Source organism: Ambystoma mexicanum, chromosome 6q, assembly GCF_040938575.1.
Source record: "Ambystoma mexicanum isolate Mex_15411 chromosome 6q, UKY_AmexF1_1, whole genome shotgun sequence".
NCBI lineage: Eukaryota > Metazoa > Chordata > Amphibia > Caudata > Ambystomatidae > Ambystoma > Ambystoma mexicanum.
Window position 1 is genome coordinate 1,437,101,293 of NC_090937.1, and position 23,332 is coordinate 1,437,124,624.

At 45.9% G+C, this 23,332-nt stretch overlaps 1 protein-coding gene across 4 annotated transcripts in view; it reads right to left on the minus strand.

The window, feature by feature from the left end:
* The window catches only part of TACC3 (transforming acidic coiled-coil containing protein 3), a 623,382-nt gene that overhangs the window by 193,733 nt on the left and 406,317 nt on the right, over nucleotides 1-23,332 (minus strand). For all 4 annotated transcript variants that reach the window (XM_069632144.1, XM_069632146.1, XM_069632143.1 and 1 more), the window contains one exon: nucleotides 23,077-23,153. In XM_069632144.1, coding sequence (XP_069488245.1) covers nucleotides 23,077-23,153 — 77 coding nt within the window. The remainder of the gene's footprint in view (nucleotides 1-23,076; nucleotides 23,154-23,332) is intronic.

The window sequence follows — 23,332 nt, forward strand, 5'->3', positions numbered from 1 at the left end:
TCACCTCGAAGGTCGCAGTCCTTGATTTGCAGGGGTTGCAGGTTCTAGCTGTTCTCTGGATGGCGTCTTTCAGTGTTGCAAGGACTCTCGATTGAAGAATGCAGCAAAACACTATGCAGGAACCCACTCAGGAGTGGACTCCGGTCAGGTAAGAGATTTCGGACGGCGGCCACCGCAGGACGGCGACGCAAAAGGAGTCAACTGCTGCGGTCAGACTTCCGTTCATATCTCAGACTTTCCCTCCTTTCTCGGATCCCCTTGATGCTAGAACGCTGAAGTTCCGCAGAGGTTCGTCTTAAAGGGCCAGCTGAGGATCCACCAAGTTCCAGGTCGAAAATCGAAACTGACCCTGGCAGCACTGTAGACCAAATTTGGAGCAGATCAACCACAGGACGGTCTTGGGAAACTTCCAAAGGCTCTTCGTTGCAGGGTACCGAGCAGACTTCAGGACTGGATGTTCTCTCCACTCCAAGGGTCACAGCTCCTTTGCAGGACTGCTAAAGAACTTCAGCAAGACAGGGCTCCTCCAGGATAGCAGCAGATGTTGGTAGCCAGCCCTCCTTCCTACGGGTCACCGGATTCTTCGCAGGTCTCACCGCTGGATAGGATTCTTGGCTCCTTCAGGTTTCTCCAGGATCTCTGAGGAATGGGTGCAGGTCTCCTCTTATCCTAAAAGCCAGGTAAGAGCTGCTCCCCTCACTAGCCAATGACATGACTAGCGCCTCCCCTCCCCCCCAGCAGTGATCCAATCAGGACCACTGGCAGGAACGTTCATGCATACCACTCAGACACATTGAAACCAGACAGTCCCAGCCCACATCCTGCCAGCAAAAAAACACAGCCTTCCAGTAGCTCCCCAAAAGCTTCTGCTTTCCCAGGCGCTGAAGTCCTTATAAGGACATCCCTGGCCTCTCAGGCCAGGAAGAAGGCTAAAGAACAAGATGGCAAAAGAACAAACGAAAAGTCTCATGGCACGTACACGTTTGACCAGTAGCCAGTTAGTAGCCAAACACAGTAAACGCAGTATGGCTAAAACTAAAAGTCCCCAAAAGTAGGGGTGGGGGAGTTGGAGGAGGGCGGGGGGTTTGGGGTGTTAACTGCTGGTGTTCCAGCATATCCTTTTAGCACACCTAGAGTAACCAAAAAGCCTCAAGTGTTAGTCTAGGGCAAAATAAAAACGTAACCCATTGTACAGTACAGTGATGTTACCACAAGTGATACAAAGTAACCAACAGTGGTACCATAGTAACACGACTAAGGGAAAGAAGGTTTCCCAGGATTGACAGCCTGAAGTACATGCCAGTTTCCCCATAACTGTTCTTCTCATTTCTGTGTTAATTCCCTTCTACCTTAGAGACCCCTAGCTCTTTTGCTGACTTCAGGACTTAAATTTTATCCTGGAGAGAGCAAGGCCATTTTCCCCACTCTCTCATCTATTTTTCTTTGATTTGAACACAGTTTTTTGGTTTTGGAGTCTGACAAACTCCATAGGTATCTTTTTGTATTGTGACACACAGCCCCCTCAGTGCAGCGTCATAGAGATGTCCTTTGGATTTCTCCAAGGTTTAGATACCTTCTCTTGGATAAACTACTGTTTCCAAGAGTAGTTCACTTACCTTTTTCTCTTTGTAGACCCAGCACACCCCATCGTATGTGGAGTGCTGGGGGGATACTTAGTAACCCCTTGTGTCTACTTTCTCATCTAGCATTTTTATGTTCCCCTCAATACAATGAATAACTGGTAGCAGTGGCTTATTTTTCCTACCATTGTGCCTTTTTACTGCAGGCTGAATCCACAGCTGAAGTTTTGCACCCATGGGTGCCCATTTGGTCAAAATGGCCCTGGTCGTCTTTTTGTCGTCAGTTCTTGCTTGGGAGGTCCACCTTGAGATTTACTCTGCACGCCTAAGCAGGGTTGGTCCCTTTGTTTGTTTTGTCTTTGGCAAGATTCACTAGTGAAGACCGCCTCTGGCTCCAGCGTGTGTTGCAGAGCTGGAAACAAGTGAGGTTCCCAAAATTCCCTGTGCTTAGTCTCCTAGGTTACAGGAATGCACCCAAAGGTGGCTGGCTGTCCTTGGAGGACAGCTACCCTACTGTGTGTGGGAGACAGCTAGGCTGCGATTGAATGGGAGAAACTTGCATAAAAAGGTGATTTTGTTTGCAAGGAAGGCAGAGTTGGCCACTGGACGAAGGAACCAAAGAAGAAACTGGAAGAGAAGCTTGCAGCACCCTCCTGGACAGTTGGTTTGTCCAGTGAAGCCCTGCTGCAGCTAGGGGTGTCACGGTATTAGTTTTATGATGGTACAATAACCTTATTGCCAAATGACGGTATATCATGGTTATCGCGGTATAGCAGGTGGAGTGAACTAATCTTAACAAATATTTTCTAAAAGGTCATAAATTGTCAGATTTATCATCACAAACAAAACCAGGCACCCAGGGTCAGAATTGGGCTTTTCAACATACTTTCCAATGTAATGCCACCCCGTGCTTCCACCAAGCACAAACACACATGTGGAGAGGAGGAGGGGGCGGGGGGGGCAGCCCTGCTGCGACTGGCAAAGCAAACTGAATAGCTTTTCTTAAGTGGTCCTTTAGGCTTTTAGCTCCCCCACTGGCTACTGGTGAAGATGAACATGTTGCCATCTTGATAACCTGCATGCCACAGATCATTGGAGCCTGATGGTAGTATACGCTTGTGCGCATACACATCACTCTCTGTTTACGGTACTGCCTTTAGTTTACTTGCGGGCCAAAAGGTGTTCAGTAATCACGGACATGTTACCCTTTGGTATGGCAGCAGGGAATACCCTCAGAGATGAGTACATTTTTCAGTGTGACTTCTTATCTGTAAATTCAATGATAGAATCAGGGAAATCCCCCATTGTCATATGTTTAGAAAACATTATCCATTATAAATATATAAACCCCAAAGCCGCCAACCCAAAGTAAACCCTTTTCCTTCTTGGCACTGTATTTATTCTTCCTATTGCTAACATATTGATTGTGTCAGGCACGTGTGGTTTATGGAATGGCATTAAAAACCGCTCCAACTGAAACTACTTGGCAGACGGCACATCCAACGGTGCAAGACCAAGACTGCGCAGCACTTGCTTACTGCAGCCTTTCCAAATCAGATTGAAAAGCACACTTAACGGTATACCGGTATAAACAATGTGACGGTTATTATTGTTCAATTAAGTGGTTCACGGTATCTTTAACGGTATACCGTAATACCGTTACATCCCTAGCTGCAGCTACAATTTCGAATAGACTAGAGAAGCCCAAAAAGGACGGCTTCTTCCCTTAGGTTGGTGGGACCAACTGACCCCAAGGTGAACTTGACTGGAACCCCTCTCCCTGCTGGCTGTACTTCTTTGCTGCTACTGGAACGAAGTGCCAGGGGACAGGAACACCAGAATCGAGTGCATTGTTTTTAAGCCGGACCCAAGCTCCAGGAAGATCGTAGGGACTCTCTCGAAGCAGGACTACCCAAGCCTGAGCCATCTCAGAGTGCTAGACCCCAGAAGCAAGAGGAGCCCACAAGGTGTCCAAGAACCGCAGATGTGCTATTGACCGGTAGCTGAAACTGCAAAGTGCAGCTGATCTGGAGTTAGTCTATTTTTGCCGCCGACCTTCAAACCGTAGTGCAGGAGTCCCCAGACATCCTCCCTCTTGTTCCCATGACTGAGGCGCAGGAACAACGGGATCTGCAGGACTACAACAGTAACAGAAGCGAGCTGGACCCTTTTCTTCAGACGCAAGGTGCTGTGTAACTAGGGGTACTGGTTGTGTGCAGCTTACTTTCTCTCACTGGAGACTTGCTTTTGTTGCCCTTTGCAGAGTTGCTTGCATCTTTGCTTTTCACAAGCCTCCCAGCTTGTGACCCAACAGTGATTCTTTTATTACAAAAACTCACATTGTGCAAGACTTGTGTTGCATCTTCAAGCAGTGCCTCAGCTCCCGTAGACTTTGCTCAATTGACATTGGCTGTCCTGGCTCCCTGCAGACTCTTCTTACCTCTGACTTTATCTGTCCCTCAAAAATGTATACCTAAGTTGCTTGTACAGCTGGGAAAGGGTTAACCTATATTTCATTGGGGGGCTGTAAAGTACATACTTGTTTGGAGAAATTTGTTAACCATTGTTTTCTTCCCTAACCTTTTACTTTTTCCATAACTCCAGTATTGCATTTGAGTGTTAAAGCGATACATCAATGTCCAGTGTCTTAGCAATTGAAGTCACCTCAGGGTGTAGGAAGTGTGTGACACATCCCAAAGGTTATCTACTTAACTGAAGGAGTCTATTTGTGAAGTTCATTTTATTGTTGCATATTACCATTTCTAAAGAAGGCTTATTTTAAAACACTTAAATTAATAATTATTTTAAATCAAGAAACCTTGAGTATAAGTTATGTGAATACGTGTCACTGTGGAACTCTGTTACAGCTCACATTGACCCGCTCTTGAAATGACCCTGGCTGCTCAGTCACTCTACCAACTTGTGTAGTACAGGCTGTTAAGCAAAGTTTGTATGCAGTACCCTCTGGGAACACAACTGACTACAGGTATAGGAAACCCAACCTTTGGTATAAGCTTATTCTACACAGTTTTTGTAGTATGTTGAGCAGCCAGGCTTATCTCAAGAGGGGTCAACGTGAGCTGTAGGGGAGTTCCAGAGATTCACAGTGACAAGTATTCAAATAAACACTTATACACAAGGTTTCTTGAATAAACAATTATTAGTCACTTAGAATAATCCTTCTTCGGAAGGGAGAAATATAGAAGTAATGTTCAAATACACCTCAAAACTGTACACTCTAAATCAGTAAAGACCTTTTTGGGATGGCCCACAGACAACCTACAACAGACACAACCTACACCCGCAGGTGACTTCAGTAGCCAGGGTGATGGGGACTTAATATCTTACTGTTTGAATTTAGAATACTGTTAAAACCTGGTCAAAGAAAAAGGTTATTAGAACAAACAAGACCACAAATATTCGTAAGCAGGCAGAAACGTTTGGATCCCAGCAGAGTCATTCAGTATAACAGGCTAAGCCAAAGCCAATGGGCTAAAGTCTTATATGGGATGAAGCACTTCTGGTAGTTAAGTAGAACATTCTTTGCAAAATGTTTTAGAAGTCTTTGAAGAAAAAGAATAAAAGTAGGGCCACAAGCTGTTAGACTTGTGAATAGTAGAAAATGCAAGCAACTCTACAGTAAGAGGTAAGTACTCTCAGGCTTTACAGTACCTTTGTATTGAAGACAAATGTGCAGCAGATTACTTCTGTTCCTGTTCAGCTCTGCAGATCTCACTGTTCCTGGGCCTCAGTCGTGGGGACAAGAGGGAGGACTTCTGGAGACTGCTGCACTGCAATGGGATAGTTACCGCAGGCAACCGGCAATCTTTCCAACAAGTGGCACTTTGTTTCAGCTCCTCACGACATTCACAAATAGCAACACCACAGTTTCTGGCTCTTGAGATGGGCTTTCCTTGCTTTCGTTTCCTTGCTTCTGGGGTCCACCACTGTTGAGGGGGCTCAGGCTCAGTCAGTCCTGCTTCCCGGAGGATCTTCCTGGAGCTCTTGGCCAACTTAAAAGTAACGCACACAAGCTGGTGTTCCCCTCCCTGGCGTTTCGGTTTCCAGCAGCGACTCTGGAAATTCAACCAGCTCCGAGAAGAACAAGTTACTTCTTACCTTGTAACGGTCTTTCGACGGGATGTTCCTCCGACGTATTCCTCATCTTAGATATATATCCTTCCAGCTCTGCTGGCCTCGGAAAATTTTCTCTCTAGAGGGCGCTGTGCGTCGACGTCCCTCGAGTCGATGTCCATCGACAGCCGCCGCATCGACGCTCGACGTCATCCTGCCTATAAAGGCCGCGCGCAGCGTCCGTTGCTCAGTTCCGTTTTGTAGCCCACAGTATTACTGTCTGGACTAGACTAATCACCTTGAAGGAGCGTAAGCTGCAACAACAAGGGAAGTAGAACTGCAGGGATGGATGGGAGGGTCGATGAGGAATACGTCGGAGGAACATCCCGTCGAAAGAACGTTACAAGGTAAGAAGTAACTTGTTCTTCGAAGGGATTGTGTCCTCCGACGTATTCCTCATCTTAGATAGGCTCCCATAGCAGTATTCTATATTCGGAGATGGGAGTACTGACTTCACGCTGTCTTCTATTGATGAATAGAATGCAGTACAGCCCTTCCAAACCTAGTCTCTTGACTAGAAGAGGAATCCAGATTGTAAAAACGTGTAAAGGTATGGACAGACGACCATGTAGCGGCCGCACATATGTCTTTAACCGGCACGCCTCTTTTGAGGGCCGATGAAGCTGCAATACCTCTGGTCGAATGAGCCCTAAGGTTTTGAGGGGGCTCTTTCCCTGCCAGTTTATAACATTCCAGAATGGCTAGAATGATCCATCTGGAAATGGTCTGGTTAGTTATTGGTAACCCTAGCTTGTGACCTGCGTAACCTACAAACAGCTGGTCTGCCTGTCTTATCCTGGCTAGTCTACTAATGTAAAAACTTAAACCCCTCCTAGGGTCTAGTCTGTGTAACCTCTCTTCCTCTTTCCCCGGGTGAGGAGGAGGATAGAAAGATGGTAGGGTAATCTTCTGAGAGATATGGAATTCAGAAACCACCTTTGGGAGGAAATTAGGCTTCACTTGCAGGACAACTTTGTCTTTGTGAAAGATTGTATGAGGGGGTTTACAAGAAAGAGCTTGTAATTCGCTCACCCTTCTAGCAGATGTAAGTGCTATTATTAAAACAGTTTTAAGGGTAAGGAATCTTAACGAACAAGAATGGAGAGGTTCGAAAGGTGTACCCATCAGGAAAGTTAGTACTAAGTTTAAATCCCATAGGGGAACTTGGAATGGTCTTGGGGGATAAACATTGGTTAACCCCTTTAGAAACTGTATTACCAAGGGTAATTTGAAATAGGATGGTTCTTCCGCAGTACGCTTAAAGATAGCTAGCGCTGCGAGATAGCCCTTAATGGTGCCAACTTGAAGGCCTGAATTTGCCAAATATAGTAGGAAGGACAAAACCATTGGTGTACCACATGAAAATGGGTCGATATTCTGTTCTCTACACCAGCTGCAAAATCTGTTCCAACGGCAGCGGTATAAAGACTTTGTTGCTGGCCTCCTTGCCGAAAGCAACACCTCCATAACATCATCAGGGAGGTCCCAATCCTTGTACCTCAGCCGTTCAGAAGCCAAGCGTGAAGGTTGAGGGTTTTGATGTCTGGATGGAGAACCTGACCTCCCTTCTGTGAGAGTAGGTTCTCTCTGAGAGGAAGTCGAATTGGAGGGCAGATGGACAAGTCTAGAAGGTCCGGGTACCACGTTCTCCTGGCCCAATCCGGGGCAATTCGGATCATGGTTCGCCGGAATCTTCTCAACCTCCTGATCATTTGAGGAATGACAGGGACCGGTGGGAACGCGTACAGAAGCGGAAACTCCCAGTCCACTATGAACGCGTCTCCCAGATCTCCTCTCGGAGGAAATTCCCTTGAGCAGAACAGGTCGCATTTCCTGTTTAGGCTGGTGGCGAACAGATCTACCTGAGGGGTTCCCCAAAGGGCGAAGATCTCTTGAAGGACTTCCTGAGCTAGCTCCCACTCGTGGGAGACTGTTCTGCCTGCTCAGAGCGTCCGCTGTCAAGTTCTTCTCTCCGGCTAGGTGAACTGCCGATAGAGAGATTCCTTCTTGGATTGCCCAAAACCAGAGCTGCATCGCCTCTCTGCACAGGGGTAGTGATCCTACGCCTCCTTTTTTGTTGAGGTAATGCATGGCCACCGTGTTGTCCGTCATTATCAGGACGTTCTTCCCTTGTACAGCTGGCAGGAAAGCCTTCAACGCAAGTCTGATGGCTCTCAGCTCTAACAGGTTGATGTGTAGTCTGGACTCCGATGGAGACCAACGACCGCTGATGGTCAAGTCGTTGGCGTGGGCTCCCCAGCCCGTGAGTGAGGCATCCGTGACTACTGTTATCTCCGGCCAGGGTTGCCAAAACTGTTCTCCTTTCAGAATGTTCTCCTGACAGGCCCACCACTGAAGGTCTCGAGCCACCCTGCCGGGAACCTGAAGAAGATCTGTCATTCTCCCTGAGTATTGTGACCACTGAGTCCTCAGTGCCCACTGGAGGGATCTCATTCTCAGGCAAGCCTCTGGCACAAGGAAAATGCAGGATGCCATGAGGCCTAGCAACCTCTAAAAGTCGAAGGCTGGGAGACGTTGGGCATGCTGGAACTTGGTAACCATCTGTAGAATATCTTGAGCCCTCACCTCTGGTGGAGAGGCTTTTCCCAGGGAAGTATCCAGGATCGCTCCTATGAACTGGAGTCTCTGCGATGGTATCATTTGAGACTTCTTTAAATTGAGGGAGAAGCCCAGTTTGTGAAGGAAATGGCACACGTGATTTAGCTGGATTTGAGCTTGCTCTGGAGAAACAGCCCTGATCAGCCAATCGTCCAGGTAGGGGTAGACGTGAATCCCTTCCCTCCTTAGACTTGCAGCCACTACCGACATTAACTTGAAGACCCTCGGGGCGGAGGTCAGCCCAAATGGCAGTACTCGAAATTGATAGTGAGAGTTGCCAATTGCGAACCTCAGGTATTTCCTGTGTTTGAGATGGATAGGCACATGGAAATAAGCGTCCTGAAGGTCCAGAGATACCAACCAGTCCTGAAACTGAAGGGCCTGGAGGATCTGAGAAAGAGTGACCATCTTGAATTTGTCTTTTCTGAGGAATTTGTTCAATTCTCGCAAGTCTAAGATGGGTCTCAGTCCTCCGTCTTTCTTCGGAATGAGAAAGTAAGGGGAGTACCAGCCCTTGTCCCTCTCCGCTTCAGGTACCGGTTCTATGGCACCTTTCTCTAGCAGGTCCAAAATTTCCTGCAAGAGGAGCGGATCTGGAGCTTTCTGAGAGCTGATCCCAGGTGGATGACTCTGAGGTATACGTAGGAAAGGCAGGCAGTAACCTTGGGCGACTGTTTCCAATGCCCAAGCATCTGACATGATAGCCTGCCATACCGTCAGATGTTGAGTCAACCTGCCTCCTACAGGTGTCCTGTGAGGCGAGTCCTCAGAGTGGTTTTGGGGCGGCTGATGTAGATGCCGATGGTAAAGAGGCACCTGCTGTTGCTGCGGCTTTAGAATATCTACCCCGTCCACCTCGGGTAGTTCTTCTTTGACCCCTTTGAGCCGGTCGTCCTCTACCTCTTCCGAATGCGGAGTAGAAGCGAAAGGACTTGCCCCTCGCAGAGGTTCCTGTGGAACGAAAAGGAGTCTGACGGATTGCAGCTCCTAGGGATTTTGCTGCAGCTTTTGAAGTTTGCAGTTTCTCTAAACTGTCATCCGCCTTTTTCCCGAACAAAGAGCCATCGAATGGCATGTTCAAGAGCCTGGCTTGCACATCTGGGGCAAAACCCGACTTTCTCAACCAAGCAAATCTCCTGGTTGATGTACTTGCCGCCATTGCTCTGCTGATACTGTCAGCCGAATCAATGCCCGTCTGGAGGGATTCGCACATAGCGTCTTTACCGTCCTGTATAATATTCAGGAACGCATCCCTTTCTTCTCCCTCCGGGATGCAGTCAGCCGCTGTAGAAGCACACTCCCAAAGTGTATGGCTGAACCTAGCAAGGGTGCAAGTAGCATTAACAGACTAACGCCATGCTACATGCTGAAAAGACTTTCTTTGCCATAGCATCATATTTTTTATCGTCCCTGTCCTGTGGGACTGTAGGATAAGCCGTCTTGACATCGGTAGAGGATGCTGCTTGTACCACCAGACTTTCTGGGGATGGATGTTTAGACAAAAACTCTGGGTCTGTGGAAGATACCCTGTACTTTGCAGACAGTTTATTTACTGCTGGTATTACATCTGGGGTTTCTCAGTTTGTCATGATCTTTCTCTGAAGAGCTTTATGAAAGGGCACCACTGGATCCTCTTGTGGGCCTTTGTCAAGAATATCCGTGAGGTCATCTTGCTGGAAAGATTGTGAAGGTGCAGACCACCCCATAAACTCTGTAATCCTGGCCATTAAGGCTCTGTAGGGGGTTTCAGCATGCTCCCCCGGGTCTGGCTTAGCAAAATCCACCTCAGGGGAAGTGTCTAACCCACTTGCCTCATGTAAAGAATCATGAAGATCCTTTAATCTGCGCTCTTCAGAGGAAAATTCCTCTCTAACTGGGGTTGCAGGTCCCTGTAACTCAAATGTGTCTTGTTCAGACAAATCACCCTCTTCTAAAATTGAGGATATAGTTCTCAATTGTTCTGAACTCAAAGGGAGTAAATCCCATTTCCAAGGCAGAGGGTGCCGAACTTGTCATTATTGGCATCGAAAACGTCGATGCCGTCGACGCCGATGTCGAAGGCTTCGAGCGTGGCGTCGAAAACAGAGGTGGAGGCCTCGAGGACCTCGACAGAATTGGAATTCTACTCGACAATATCGACGCCATCGACGTCGAGGGCCTGGGGATAGTCACTGGATGTGTGGTCACCGTGACTTTTCTTGGCGTAGACGCCGGTGTCGAGTCGACAGACCCGTGTGTCGAAGGTCCCTTCGACAACGGCGTCGAAGACATCGACCTAGACGTCATCGACGGAATCTTCGTCGACGGAACCTTCGAGGAAGGTTTGGAGGTCATAGTCCTGCTCGAGGCTTCGAGACGCGCTCGAGAGGTTTCTTTCGCTGGGTACTGCGACTCGCGGCGTTTTTGACCTTCGGGTCTTTCGACCAGAGCATCGCTCTCGGCAGTCTTCGAGGGGGTCGAGGCCGCTTTCTCGAAGACGCTCATCATATATATTTTTTCGGAATTCCTCCCATTTAGCCCGGGAACTTCCGTGGGGCAAGGGATTCTTTTTGGCGAAACAGAGGAAGACGGAGAAGGGGATCTTCGACGTCTCCTCGAGTGCTTCGATCTCGAAGAGTGATGAGACCCACTCCGAGACCTGGAGCGCGAATGGTGACGAGGAGACGAATGTCTCGACTTCGTCGACGAAGAAGAAGCTTTAAAAGTCTTACCTTTCTCCAGCTTCCCCCTACGCTCCTTCAGGGCCTTAGCTGTCATAGACATACAGTCCTCGCATTCCGAACAATGGTGTTCAGCTCCCAAGCACCACAGGCAATTTCTGTGAGGATCGGTCAACGACATCTTTTTCCCACAATCTCGACATTTTTTGAAGCCGGATCGAGAAGTTGTCGGTTCCGACGAGGAAGCCATCGAGTACGGATCGAATAACTCGAGGTAAATAGGATTAATCTGACTAAGAAATGAGCAACGGTATTCCGAGATACCGAGTAAGCGCGGAAAAACGGAACTGAGCAACGGACGCTGCGCGCGGCCTTTATAGGCAGGATGACGTCGAGCGTCGATACGGCGGCTGTCGATGGACATAGACTCGAGGGACGTCGACGCGCAGCGCCCTCTAGAGAAAAAGTTTTCCGAGGCCAGCAGAGCTGGAAGGATATATATCTAAGATGAGGAATACGTCGGCGGACACAATCCCTTCGAAAGATGGCTTACTTTGGAGTTGAATGGTCCCACCAACTCAAGGTGAGAAGTCGTTCTTGCAGGGGCTTCACTGTCGATACAAATTTGGAGTTTCAGCACAGCAGCAGGGCTTCACGGTCAAACCAATGGTCCAGGAGTTGCAGCAGATGCCGTCTTCAAGTTCTTCGGTTCCTTCGTCCAGTGGTCGACTCTGTCTTCCAAGCCAAAAGCCTCACCTTTTACTCCGTTCTCTCCCATTCATTCCAGCCTAGCTGTTAGTCACCCAGCAGGGTGAATGTCCTTGCTGGACAATCAGCCGGCCAATCATCACAGAGTGCATTCGGGTCTCGTAGGAGACTAAGTACAGGGAGTTTCGGGCACCTCACTCACTTCCTGCCTACTCCAGACACCATGGATCCAGAGGCAGGCTTCACTCGTGAATCCCGCCAAAGGCAAAGCGAACAATGGGACCAAACATGGTTTGGCGCGCAGAGTAAACCTCAAGAAGGACCTTTCCACAAAGAAGAACAGGGTCATTTTGACAAAAATGGCACCCTTGGGTGCTTTACTGCAGCTGCGAACGCAGCCTGCGGTAAATGCACACTACGGTAGTTAAAATGAAACCACTGCCACCAGCCATTCAGTGAGGAAAGGGCAACATAAAAAAGTTGCATGAAAATCTAGACAAAGGGGATACGAGGTAACCCCTCCAGCACCCTATTGTAAGATGGTTTGTGCTGGGTCTAGAAAGTTACAAATTTAAGTAAAGTCAGTTGCACTTTACTGCTCTGGGAAACAGTAGTTTATCCCAGAGAAGTTATTTAAACCTTTGGGAAATCTGAAAGACTTCCCTGGCCACTGCACTGAAGGTGCTGTGTGACACAATGTAAAAGATGATGCCTATGGAGTTTGTCAGACTCCACAACCAAAAGAAACAGAGTTCAAAATAAGATTAAAATACGAGAGTGAGAAAAAGGGTCTCGCTCTCTCCAGGTTAAAAAAAATCAAGTCCTCAAAATCCAGCAAAGTTACCGGGGGTCTCTAAGGTGGAGGGAATTAGCACATTTCTAAGAATTCTCCCTAACACTCTATAATTGGTTGGCACCCTCGTACCCCTCTGCAATATTCCACCTACGCCAGCAGCATGCAGGCTGGCACCCAGGTGCTGGTGGGCTGGTCAAAACCATAGCTTCCCACCTCATTAGCGTCCCATCTATCATCACTCTTGCCGTCTGCCAGTAAATTAGCCTTTTGAAGATTGGCCTTGTAAATGTTCTCTGAGCCTGAGAAGACAAGGGAGTATAGGCATATTATGTCCTCTGGTTTCGATGTAGCTCATCCCAGTGTCTATTTCCATCATGCCACGTGGCTGGAGAAAAGGTTTTAGAGCATTTTGCGGTATTAAACGCTACTAAATTAAGAACCTCTGACATCTCCAATGTTCTTGCATCTCACCTCAATCAGGAGTTCGCTCCCTTCACACGGTTGTAGCTTCTGTAAGAGCATCCAGTCTCGGGGTGGCCTGGAGTTTCTGGTGCTGGGCCAACCAAGCCCTTCTTCGATTCACCTTCATTATTAGATTATTTTCATAACTGTACCACACTGAAAACGCCCTTCTGTTCTTCTGGGCCCAACTCTGCTAAAAGTGCTTCGTGGAATATCTGTAGTCCATACATTCCTATGCACATACTTTGGCGCATCGCCGCAATTTAATACACTATGTAACCAACCTCAAGAATACTTTGTCTGCTTGAGGTACTGCAACTGTACACTTGTAAAATGACTTCATATCTTCTTCTTTATCTATGTAGCATGAGCATATTCATCTCGGGCCCAAAATGTTGCTCATCTTTAACACCTCCTCCTTTGATTCTATAGAATGCTCATACTCTTCAATCTTTGTACGGGTGCGTCAGCTTTGCGTCCATATGACGTCACCAGTCTGCTCCCTCGCTTGTTTTTCCCCACTTCCTTTGGGATTTCAATCAAATGGCCATCATATATTCGAGAGTGCATGTATGGCATCCTTAATGGCAACCTTACTTCCATGATCTTTTGCGGTATAGGTAGTTTCACTGGTACTGCACATGTTTCACACTCCGAACTCCCAACACAAGGCAACATGGGGAGGAGCTTTGGGTGGGGTTACTTGGCTCCACCTCTACAAAAGAAACTGCCTCTATAACCTTACGCTTAGAAGAAACTGTGGGGAATAACAGTTTGGCAAGCGCTAGTCTCCTGCAATCCAGTGTGGTCACGTGTAGCAATCTCAACATATAAAGGCCCCCCTGAGCCTCCCAAAATCAGCAAAGAGAAAAAAAGTATGTTGGTGCACGTAATGACCCGAATTAGATTCTTAAGCTCAAAATTTCCCTTGGCACCTGTTCTCCCTACCTACAACATGGTATGTAATCATTAATTATTTATTTTTCAATATTATTTGCGTAAAATGACGACTTGATGTCATGGGCATGCACAAATCCATGTTCTTATTTGTTCATTTTGATAACAGCCTTGAGGATCACCCATTGGTCCAAACGCGTGTCGGCTGTTGGTTTGTTGGCTCACACCAATAAATCAAGACTTCACATTGGACATGATGAGGCTTGATCCTCTATTAGAGAAATTTTCAACTTTAGAGATTGAATTTAAGAATCTAATTAGGGTCATTACGCGCATCATACTTTTTTTCTCTCTATGACCTTACGCCCGCTACTGTTACACAAACCAATTGTTTTCCTCCCAATTTGTGAAGGCTCTGGGCCTCCGCAAATTGGAACATCTCAACAAATCGACAAGACCATTGGCTACCAATAAAAGCACAGATTGACTTCAAAACCTTGAGTATAGCGCACTGTTGCATCTACCATGGAGCCCCTATATGCTTGAACTATTGCATCACAAAGAAACGGAATTCAGTAATAAAACTGTGGCAAAAATATCGCCTTTACAAAAAATAAAAGTCGTGGGGACAAGAGGGAGGACTTCTGGAGACTCCTGCACTGCAATGGGATAGTTACCTCAGGCAACCGGCAATCTTTCCAACAAGTGGCACTTTGTTTCAGCTCCTCACGACATTCACAAATGTCGTCACTCCAACTAAGCATGGAAAAAATGCTGTGGTTTGACCCGGTTAAGGTGTACCCCATTATACCATTTAAGGGGAGCGCGGGTGTCCCCTGCATCCCTTACATGGATTGCGGCGGCAAAACCACAGCCTTTTTGTCGTTATGTTTTGTGTAAACGGCCATTTTTGCTGCGATTTTAACACATGGAACCAAAGAAACAGCACTGTCGCTCATTCCGCTCCTCTGACCAGCTTACCCTAGCTGTTGCACACTTGAAACTAGCCAGAGCAGGAGGGGTTAGTATCAGTACCACAGCCCCCACCCGTTGGAACTGCTTACCTCCACACTTAAACATGACTAACACTAAGCATGAACTGGCTCTTAGTTTGCTTGTACTACTTTTTATTAACTTAATGATCTGTACAGTTTTTTTTTTTTTACTCTGTTACTAACCTGTACACATGACCTGATACCTGTGGGTCTGGGTGTTGCACAAATGTTAAAAAGTGTGGTTTTGCTAACTAAATACAATTACTGTATTACAGTGTGTGCGCACGAGTGCGTTTTATTACCAATAATACGGTAGAACTGTCAGTGTCAAATGCTGCAACAATAGTAACCGCAAGCACTACAAACCAAATGACCTTTGAAAAGTATTCTAAAGTGTTTCGGTTTAATGTGCTATGCATTTAAAAGTGATCCATGTGTGCATATATTAACTCTGGTCCATCCTGCGGCTACACAAGTTTTCCCATGCAGGTGCTCCTAATGGAGACCTTTGCATATCATGTAGCATTTCATTGTTAAATCACAGATTGGGACATCCATAGTTGACATCAGATCATACAGAAAATGAAAACGTTGGATAGACCAAGAAAATATTCCATGCCATGCCACAAACACTGTTTTCCATTACGGCTTCTCATTTTATTTAGCATCAAATTGGAAAGGGAACTTCATTAATTCTGTTGCAACACAAGGGGGCGTCCACTGTGACTCTTCCACTGTTGCCATGACGATAACTGAATAAAGTAATGCCTATTAAGAAGTTGCGGATAGCAATGATGAAAGGCACTTAGCACTTAGTTAAAATAATTGCTGCTGCACACTAAACATTCTATGCTGGTATGGTATATTTATAGCACATAATGAATGATGCTCAACTGTGAAAATATTTTATGTTTAGCAATGACCAAATGCACATAGCACTTTATAATTATCATTGTGTGCCATGACAGCATATGGTGCATAATATATAACAGACGACAATGCAAGAAGCACTATGATCAGAATTGGTTGCACAGCATACAACACTTTAAAAAAGGTCTTCGCTTTGGGAATTGATGCAATTTTTGTATTTGACAAACCTTTTTTAATAATCAGAATGCTGTTGCATACGAACATTCGGCCTGCAACAGTTAACTGATTGAGGCACAAACGTGACCTCAGGTGTGTCGACACAACCTGGTTGACAGTTTTTCTTTGCAGCACTAGTCTACTTTTAGTGTTGTTAAGTGACTTCAATTCAGCACTCCAACTAAGTCAATGCCTAGTCCGGGATGCCCAAGGGAAGCCCTTATTTATATCTTTTTATGACAAGTTCATAGATCTGGATGATAAACCCTTGTACAACGCCCCTCTCTTTGAATCCCCCTGACCTCACTGAGCCAAGAAATAGATTTGTTCTGCAAATTAAAAGGTTTATTGGAAAAATTAAACAAGATATATATCACACTTTTATAAATAAATTAATATTTGATAGCACATTTATGAATAAGAGTGATCAACAATGGATAATATTACACTAGCACACTTTTTAAATTACTTAGGAGTTGGTATAGAGAGGATAAGATAGCCGAGAATGCTTTTATGGTTTCAAGGAAATGCAATGATGGAAAAGAATGCAGCACAGAAATAACTAAGATGGTTTCCACAAGAGATAATATGATCACTTTTTCTTTTGACAATTCACGCCCCCCCCCACCCTATGCAATATAATGAGATGGAAGGGGAGCACACAGTTTTCAGGAATACAATCAAATGCAATACAAATTCCAGTTCCCCCCGAGCAAGCTTAGAGCAACCGCTATGCTTTAAAACAGGCAGAAATACTTTTAAATGTGATTTGCAATGAAGTGCAAAATATGCTAAAAATGATTTTAATTCCCTATAGGAGATTCAGGGTAGGTGACAGCTTCTTAAGATTGGTTCAGGTCAACACTATCAGTGATTCATGAACCATTTTCAGGTTGAAAACAAGAGTTCTGCAGTTGCAAGCAAAAGACAGCGATTTTTGACAGGTGGAAAACCAAATTGCAATTCACGGCACTTTTTCCGAGTGCGTCGATCGCGATTACGGAAAAAACTTTAAGGAGTTGGGATGTCGTTCTGGGTTTGTTGGAAAGACTAGGATCTTAGCTTTAAAATGAAAGTTAAATCTCGTTCCTAGGATGGTTCAAAAGATAGGGCCGATTTAGTGGAGGTAGATTCTCAGAAATAAAGTAAAGCTCAGAATGACAAATTACACTTTCACAGCTTTGAAATCACAGAATGAACACACAATTTCTATGCAGTTCTAAATAGGTGGAAATGGTTTGAATTAGATTATTTTAAACTAAGATTGGTTTTGCACAGCTCTGGCTGGATACTCACTCCTAATTTTGGAAGGAATGGGCCTCGTCACAGATCTGGTCAACCGGTTTAGCTGCGGTTCTCTCTGCTCTGCTGGTCTGGATCTCTGGTTCTGGCAAAAGTTCTTGGCACTGCACAGCAGTCTGGTCTGCGGTTCTGGCTACAGTACTGCTCTCTGGGTCTGGTTCTGGCAAAAGTTCTTGGCTAGAATCAAACCGCACAGCCCAGCTGTTTTATTCTGATGTGCCCCTTGGAAGTCTGGGGTAAATCAGTTTGCAAAATTGTAAGGCCAGCTGAGAATACTTTTAGCTTGTAGTAGGCCTTCTGCTTCAAAGTTGTGGAATCTATCTGGAGTCTAAGTTCTGGATATAGTCCTTTTGGATATTGTCTGGTCCGGCAAAGTGCTTCGCAAGAAAGTGGAAAGAGCAGTCCCTATCTGGCTTTCAGTGGTTCTTTTTATGTCTTTTGAAAGTGGGTGGGAAGGCTGACTTTCTATGCCCAACCTTCTGAGGATCCTGATAGGTTAAAGGATTTTCTGTGCTCTCACTGGAGAACAGAGTTGTGAGTCAGAGTGTTGCTACATTTTACAATCTATTGAAGAAACACCCCTTTGCTTTTACTTGGAACCCAATTTTTCATAATCAAACATGTTTTCAACGTACACAAGTTGTTAAGAATACATGTACACATCCCAGATCAATTTAATAGAGTTCTCTGTTCAAGCCCCATGTTCCTGCGAGCTTGGGTTCAGAAACAACAACATTTCGTGCTTTTTAGTGGGTTTCGCCATATTGGTTTGGCATCAAATCTTCCACGGAGGTACACTCCCCCCCTAAGCATATTACTATAAGTTATCATGATTCTAGCATAAACACTGCACCCACAATATTCATAAATTCCGGGGTTCGGTCTCAGAACATCGTATGGAATTGAGTATAGTTTCAAATTGTAAGTACATTTATCATATTAAGAATCTCCAAATTGTACATTTATGTATAGGAGATACAATATTTTATAAGCAATTTAATAAAACATATTTGCCGCTCCTTCAGTACACCCATTTGCTTGTCCCCGCCCCCGGGAACTTGGCTTGACTCGGATCAAATGTCTTTCCTTCCCCCAGAGCAACTGTTGACAATTACACCTCAAATCAACATATCCTATTCAGTTGAAAGAAGCTATTGCCTCTTTCCTCCCGGCTGCAGGGAAATTCTCCTCCCCTCCTAATTTACATGTCAAGGCGATATCCTGTGCTGTTGGTGGTGAGAGCAGGTAGGAATGCTTCCCATGGACAGAGGCCTCTTGAACTTTTAATTAAACAAACTGCCTTCTTGTGAGGAGTTCTGAGGTGTGAAGGCTTCCCATTGACCAGCAAGGCTTTGAAGTTTCCAGCTAACTCGGGTTCCTTTTCAGCTCCCGAAATACTGGTCTCATGTCAGAGTTTATATCGCTAGCGCCGGTTAGTGTTAAGCGCCGGTACTGCACCCATTTTTGGGAGCTGTCTTGAATTAATACATTTCAAAAAGGGGATTTTACTTGATAGCATGTGATCCTTGCTAACATTGTATTAATGTGGATTCTGCAGTAGAGTAATGTAGAACACCGAACCAGAAGTGTAACGCTCACCTGGCTCCCACGGAGGCGCTGGTCTGGTCTGGGTTGCTGTGGCCTCTTCAAGCGTGATGCGCAGAATTCGGACCACCGATTGAACTGGACCCCCAAATCTTGCTCGTCTGGCCCGTAGGAATATCCTTCTGCAGATGAGAAAGGGGATTAACTGTCTGCTGAATAATGTGCTTGCTCCCCCCACCCCCTTCTTTCTCCTCTGACTCCCTCTAAAACCCCCGGTTTAAGCTCACCTTATGGTTTGGAAGGATGAACTCTCCATCCTGCTTCTGGTGCAGGGGCGCGCGTTCGTCCAGTTACTTCACTGGTTTTAGAATGGCGTTGGTAAATCCACTTGACTTTACTGAGCGATACGCCGTAAGTATGAAGATGCAAAAGTTCAAGTGTGAGCCTCCTTTTATGTTGTCTTTTTCTGTCCTTTATTCCAGGTGCAGAACAAAGGCGATGCGTTGAAGGGTTAAATTGCCGGGGTAAATTAGGTGAGTCAGTGATGAGGGCGACCCCTCTAAATGTCTTTATAATTCCCCAGTAATGTCTTTTGTCCTTTCTTGGAAGTCTTCCTTCAGGAATGCTGGCGTGAAGATTCCGGATGCAGGTAAGAAGTTTGAATAAGTTCTTGGTTTTCACCTTTCCCTTCTCTTTTTTCCTTACAGGTGTTCCAGGTCCGAGGCGGGCGTGGCTGGAGTCCAGGTGCAGGAGCAGACACGGTGAGCGTTCAGCTGCTGGGATGCAGAACAACGCGAAGCACGTGTGGCTGTTCGGGCGTGGCTTAAATAGCCTTGGAAGAAGTCCTAGGTAAGTATTCTTCCACAGCCCCACCCAAGTAACAAAACAGTCCCTTCAGTAAAATAGTCCCTCCCTAGCCTCATTTGGCTTGGGTCTTCATGCAGCATGGTCTGCATCAGGTGAGTATGCAGCATGGTCTGCATCAGGTAAGTGCACCAAACACTTTCCTTTATGAGCCTGGCCCCTATGGCGCCAGGACTGATGTCCAACATGAGCCTGGCGCCAAAGGCGCCAGTACAGAGTCCAAAGAGCCCCTATAAGGGGCCGCTGGGCTTTTACCTGGGGGCATGATGCCTGCTCCCCGGGGTGCTGGGCCTGGCCTGGAGCTCCGGGGGTAGGCATCATGACAGAAGTTGGATTTTTGTTTGGTGGTTTCGTGCCCATGATTTTAGCAAATTTTGACGTTAATTAAAACAGATCTTGAACAGCACCATATTCCTTTGCACTGATTTCGCTCATGGCGCTTCTGGCCCATCACGCTCGCACTGGTGGGTAGCAGGTCAGGCGACCATTTTGACGTGCGCAAAAACTGCACGGTTTTCCTGGATTCAGGTGCAAATGTGGGCTTTTCAGCCATCTTGGATTTTCTAAGCCCACAGCACCAAATGTTGCAGCATAATAATTTGAACGTGGGTCGATACACCCGACAGAGTTTACTGGTTGATCTGATATTTTAAAAAGGAGCACACCTGATTGGGTCAATAGATGTGATCAAGCGACGTGGCAGTCGCGAAACGCGTTATGCTGCTGAACTTTCTGGACACATTTTGTGGGAACGTCATATGCTGATGGCTTTTTTAAAAATGTTGAGATACTACATTAAAAGGAAGTTCTTCTATTCACTGGACTGACCATCTTTGCAAAACCCTTCAAAGAGTGACTCAACATCTGATTGGGATATCAGAAGCTTTAGGGTCAGTATACTTCAGGGCTGCCAAAAAGATTCTCCCTTGAGAATGTTGTCCTTGCAAGCCCACCACAGAAGGTCCTGAGAGAGACTGCTCAGAATTTTCAAGTGGTCTGACATTCCACCCGAAAACTGGGATCATTGAATCCTGAGAACCCATTGAAAGGACCTCATTCTCAGGCGAGCCTCTGGCACCAGGATAATGCAGGATGCCATGGGACCGAGCAACCTCAAAACAATCAAAGGCCGGAAGATGTTGGGCACTCGGGAATTTGGTGACCATCTGCAGAATGTGTTGAGCTCTCACCTTGGGAGAGCTTTCCCAGAGGCAGCATCCAGGATTGGTCCACTAAATTGGAGTCTTCAAGATGGTATCATGTGGGACTTCTTTTAATTGAGGGAGAAGCCCAGTCTGTGGAGAGAGTGGCAGGCTATGCTGAATGTTCCCAGGCTTGTTCGGCTGAACAAGCCCCGATTAGCCAATCATCTAGGTAGGGGTAGATGTGAATTCCCCCCTTCTACTGAGATTCGCTGTCACTACCGCCATAACCTTGGTGAAAATCCTCTGGTGGATATCAGCCTGAATGGCAGAACTCGAAAAGGATGAGAACCGCCAACCGCAAACCTCTGGTACTTTGTTCTTGAGATGGATAGGCACGTGAAGTAAGCATCCTGTAGGTCCAATGATACTATCCAGTCTGAGTTGGATAGCCTGAAGGATTTGGGAAAGGGTAACCCTCTTTAACTTGTCCTTCCTGAGAAACTTGTTCAAGTTTCTTAGATCCAAGATGGTCCTCAATCCTGTCCTTTTTGGGAATCAAAGTATGGGGAATACCAACCGTTGTTCCTTTCTGCTACAGGTACATGTTCTATTGCACCTTTCTCTAGCAGGGTCAAAATTGCCTGCACAAGGAGTGGATCTGGAATTTTGAAATAGTTGTTCCCGGGCCAAACAGCCTCAAGTTGTCAAAGGTCATGTATAGTCTAGCTTGCACATCTGGTGCAAGCCCGGACTTCCTCAACCATGCAAACCTGAATAACACTGCCAGTTGCCATGGATCTGCTGTGTGCAGTATCCAGACCCGGCTGGAGACATTCACCCATTGCCTCCTTATCTGTGATGACTGCCAGGAAGCTGCCTCTTTACTCTCCTTCTGGGATGTTGGCAGCCGCAATAGCTACGCAGTCCCACAAGGTAAACCTAAAACTTGACAAGGTACAAGTTACATTAGTTGACTTTAATGCCATACTGCCAGCAGTAAATACCTAACAGGGACATGGGCTTTCTGCTTGTCCTTCAAGGGGTGGGAGGAGGCAACCTCCCCTCTGCCAATTTACCTTTACCGTCCCTTAGAGCCTTTTCGGTCATCCCTTGGGGTCATCGAGGGACTGTGACCGGTACCAAGACACCACAGACGTCGGTGGGGGTCTGTGATCGACATCTTCGATCCACAGTCTTGGCACTTCTTGAAGCCCGTCTTGGGCGTTGGAGCCGACAGAGAAGACTTTTCAAAACGAAAATAACTATCGAAGTTCACAGAAGACCTGAAGCGCGTCGTAATTCTTCGAAGAGTTAGCTCGGGAAAACGGAACTGAAGCCAAACAGGCGCTGCATGCGCAACTTGGACTGATGATGTCGACAGTCGAACAGAGGCCCTCGAGGGGCATCGACACGACAGCACAGCGCCCCGTGTCTAATTCTTTTTTTTCCGAAGCCGCTAAAGCTGCATAGAGAATTATAAGATGAGGAATACATGGCAGGAAACAATCCATTCAAAAGGGTTTACACTGTAACCGCTCAGCACTCCACATAAGGTGGGGTGTTCTGCTCTCACAATATTAAAATGTAGAAAGGATAAGTATCCCAAATACAGTTGGGAACATTAATTCCTCCACAGAAAATAAAAAGCTACAAAGGGAAGCCCAACAGGCTCCCAGCAGCACTGCACCAAAGGTGCTATGTGCTACAAAAGTAAATTACAGATGACTTCTAAAATCTGAAGGAAAACATGACTCCATAAAATAAAGTACAAAAAGTAACGAGCAAGGGATCCCCATAGACAAAGTAAAAGATGAGTGAAAAGAAAAAAAAAAAAAGAAACAAAAAAAAAAAGACTCCCACTAATTCTGGAAACAGACAAACAAATCCATGAGTCCAGCAAAAAGTGCTGGGGTTCTCACAGGTGAAGGAGATTTGGCATAGAAATAAATCTACCCAACAGGTTGCACATCCACTTTCTCCGATATATACTGCGATAGCAAAAATAGCACATTTTACAGTAGTTTTAAGCCTATGCTATAAGTGGGATTTTAAAACGGCTATGTCTTATGCCTCATTGTCAACTGTACCGAGTCCTGTATTTTAGCCAAATTCTTTGTTAGTGTAAAAAGCAGTAAAGCCCAAATAAAGTGCTTTGACAGAGTGATTTCTAATTCATAGAAATATTTGGAATATATACACATTTGACTATCATAAGCACAATTTGCATCTCATTTAGAAAAACAAATATCTGATAATTATGGACATTATTGCAAAAATACTTACTCCATTTCCATATATTTCATAGACAGTTTCTCGTGTTTCTTTTTACAATCGAGAACTTCCAATTCTTTTTCCCTGACCTGTCAATGGGGGTGACAAATCTATGTTTAACACAAATAAAATGAGAAACATATGGTTCATTGCATATTTAGAGTTGAGGTACCAGAGTGGGATCAAATGTCTCAGTATTAAGACCCGATTTGCAACCATGCATTCAGTTCACACGTTCACACCTCAGTGAATGAGCCAAGCAGACTAA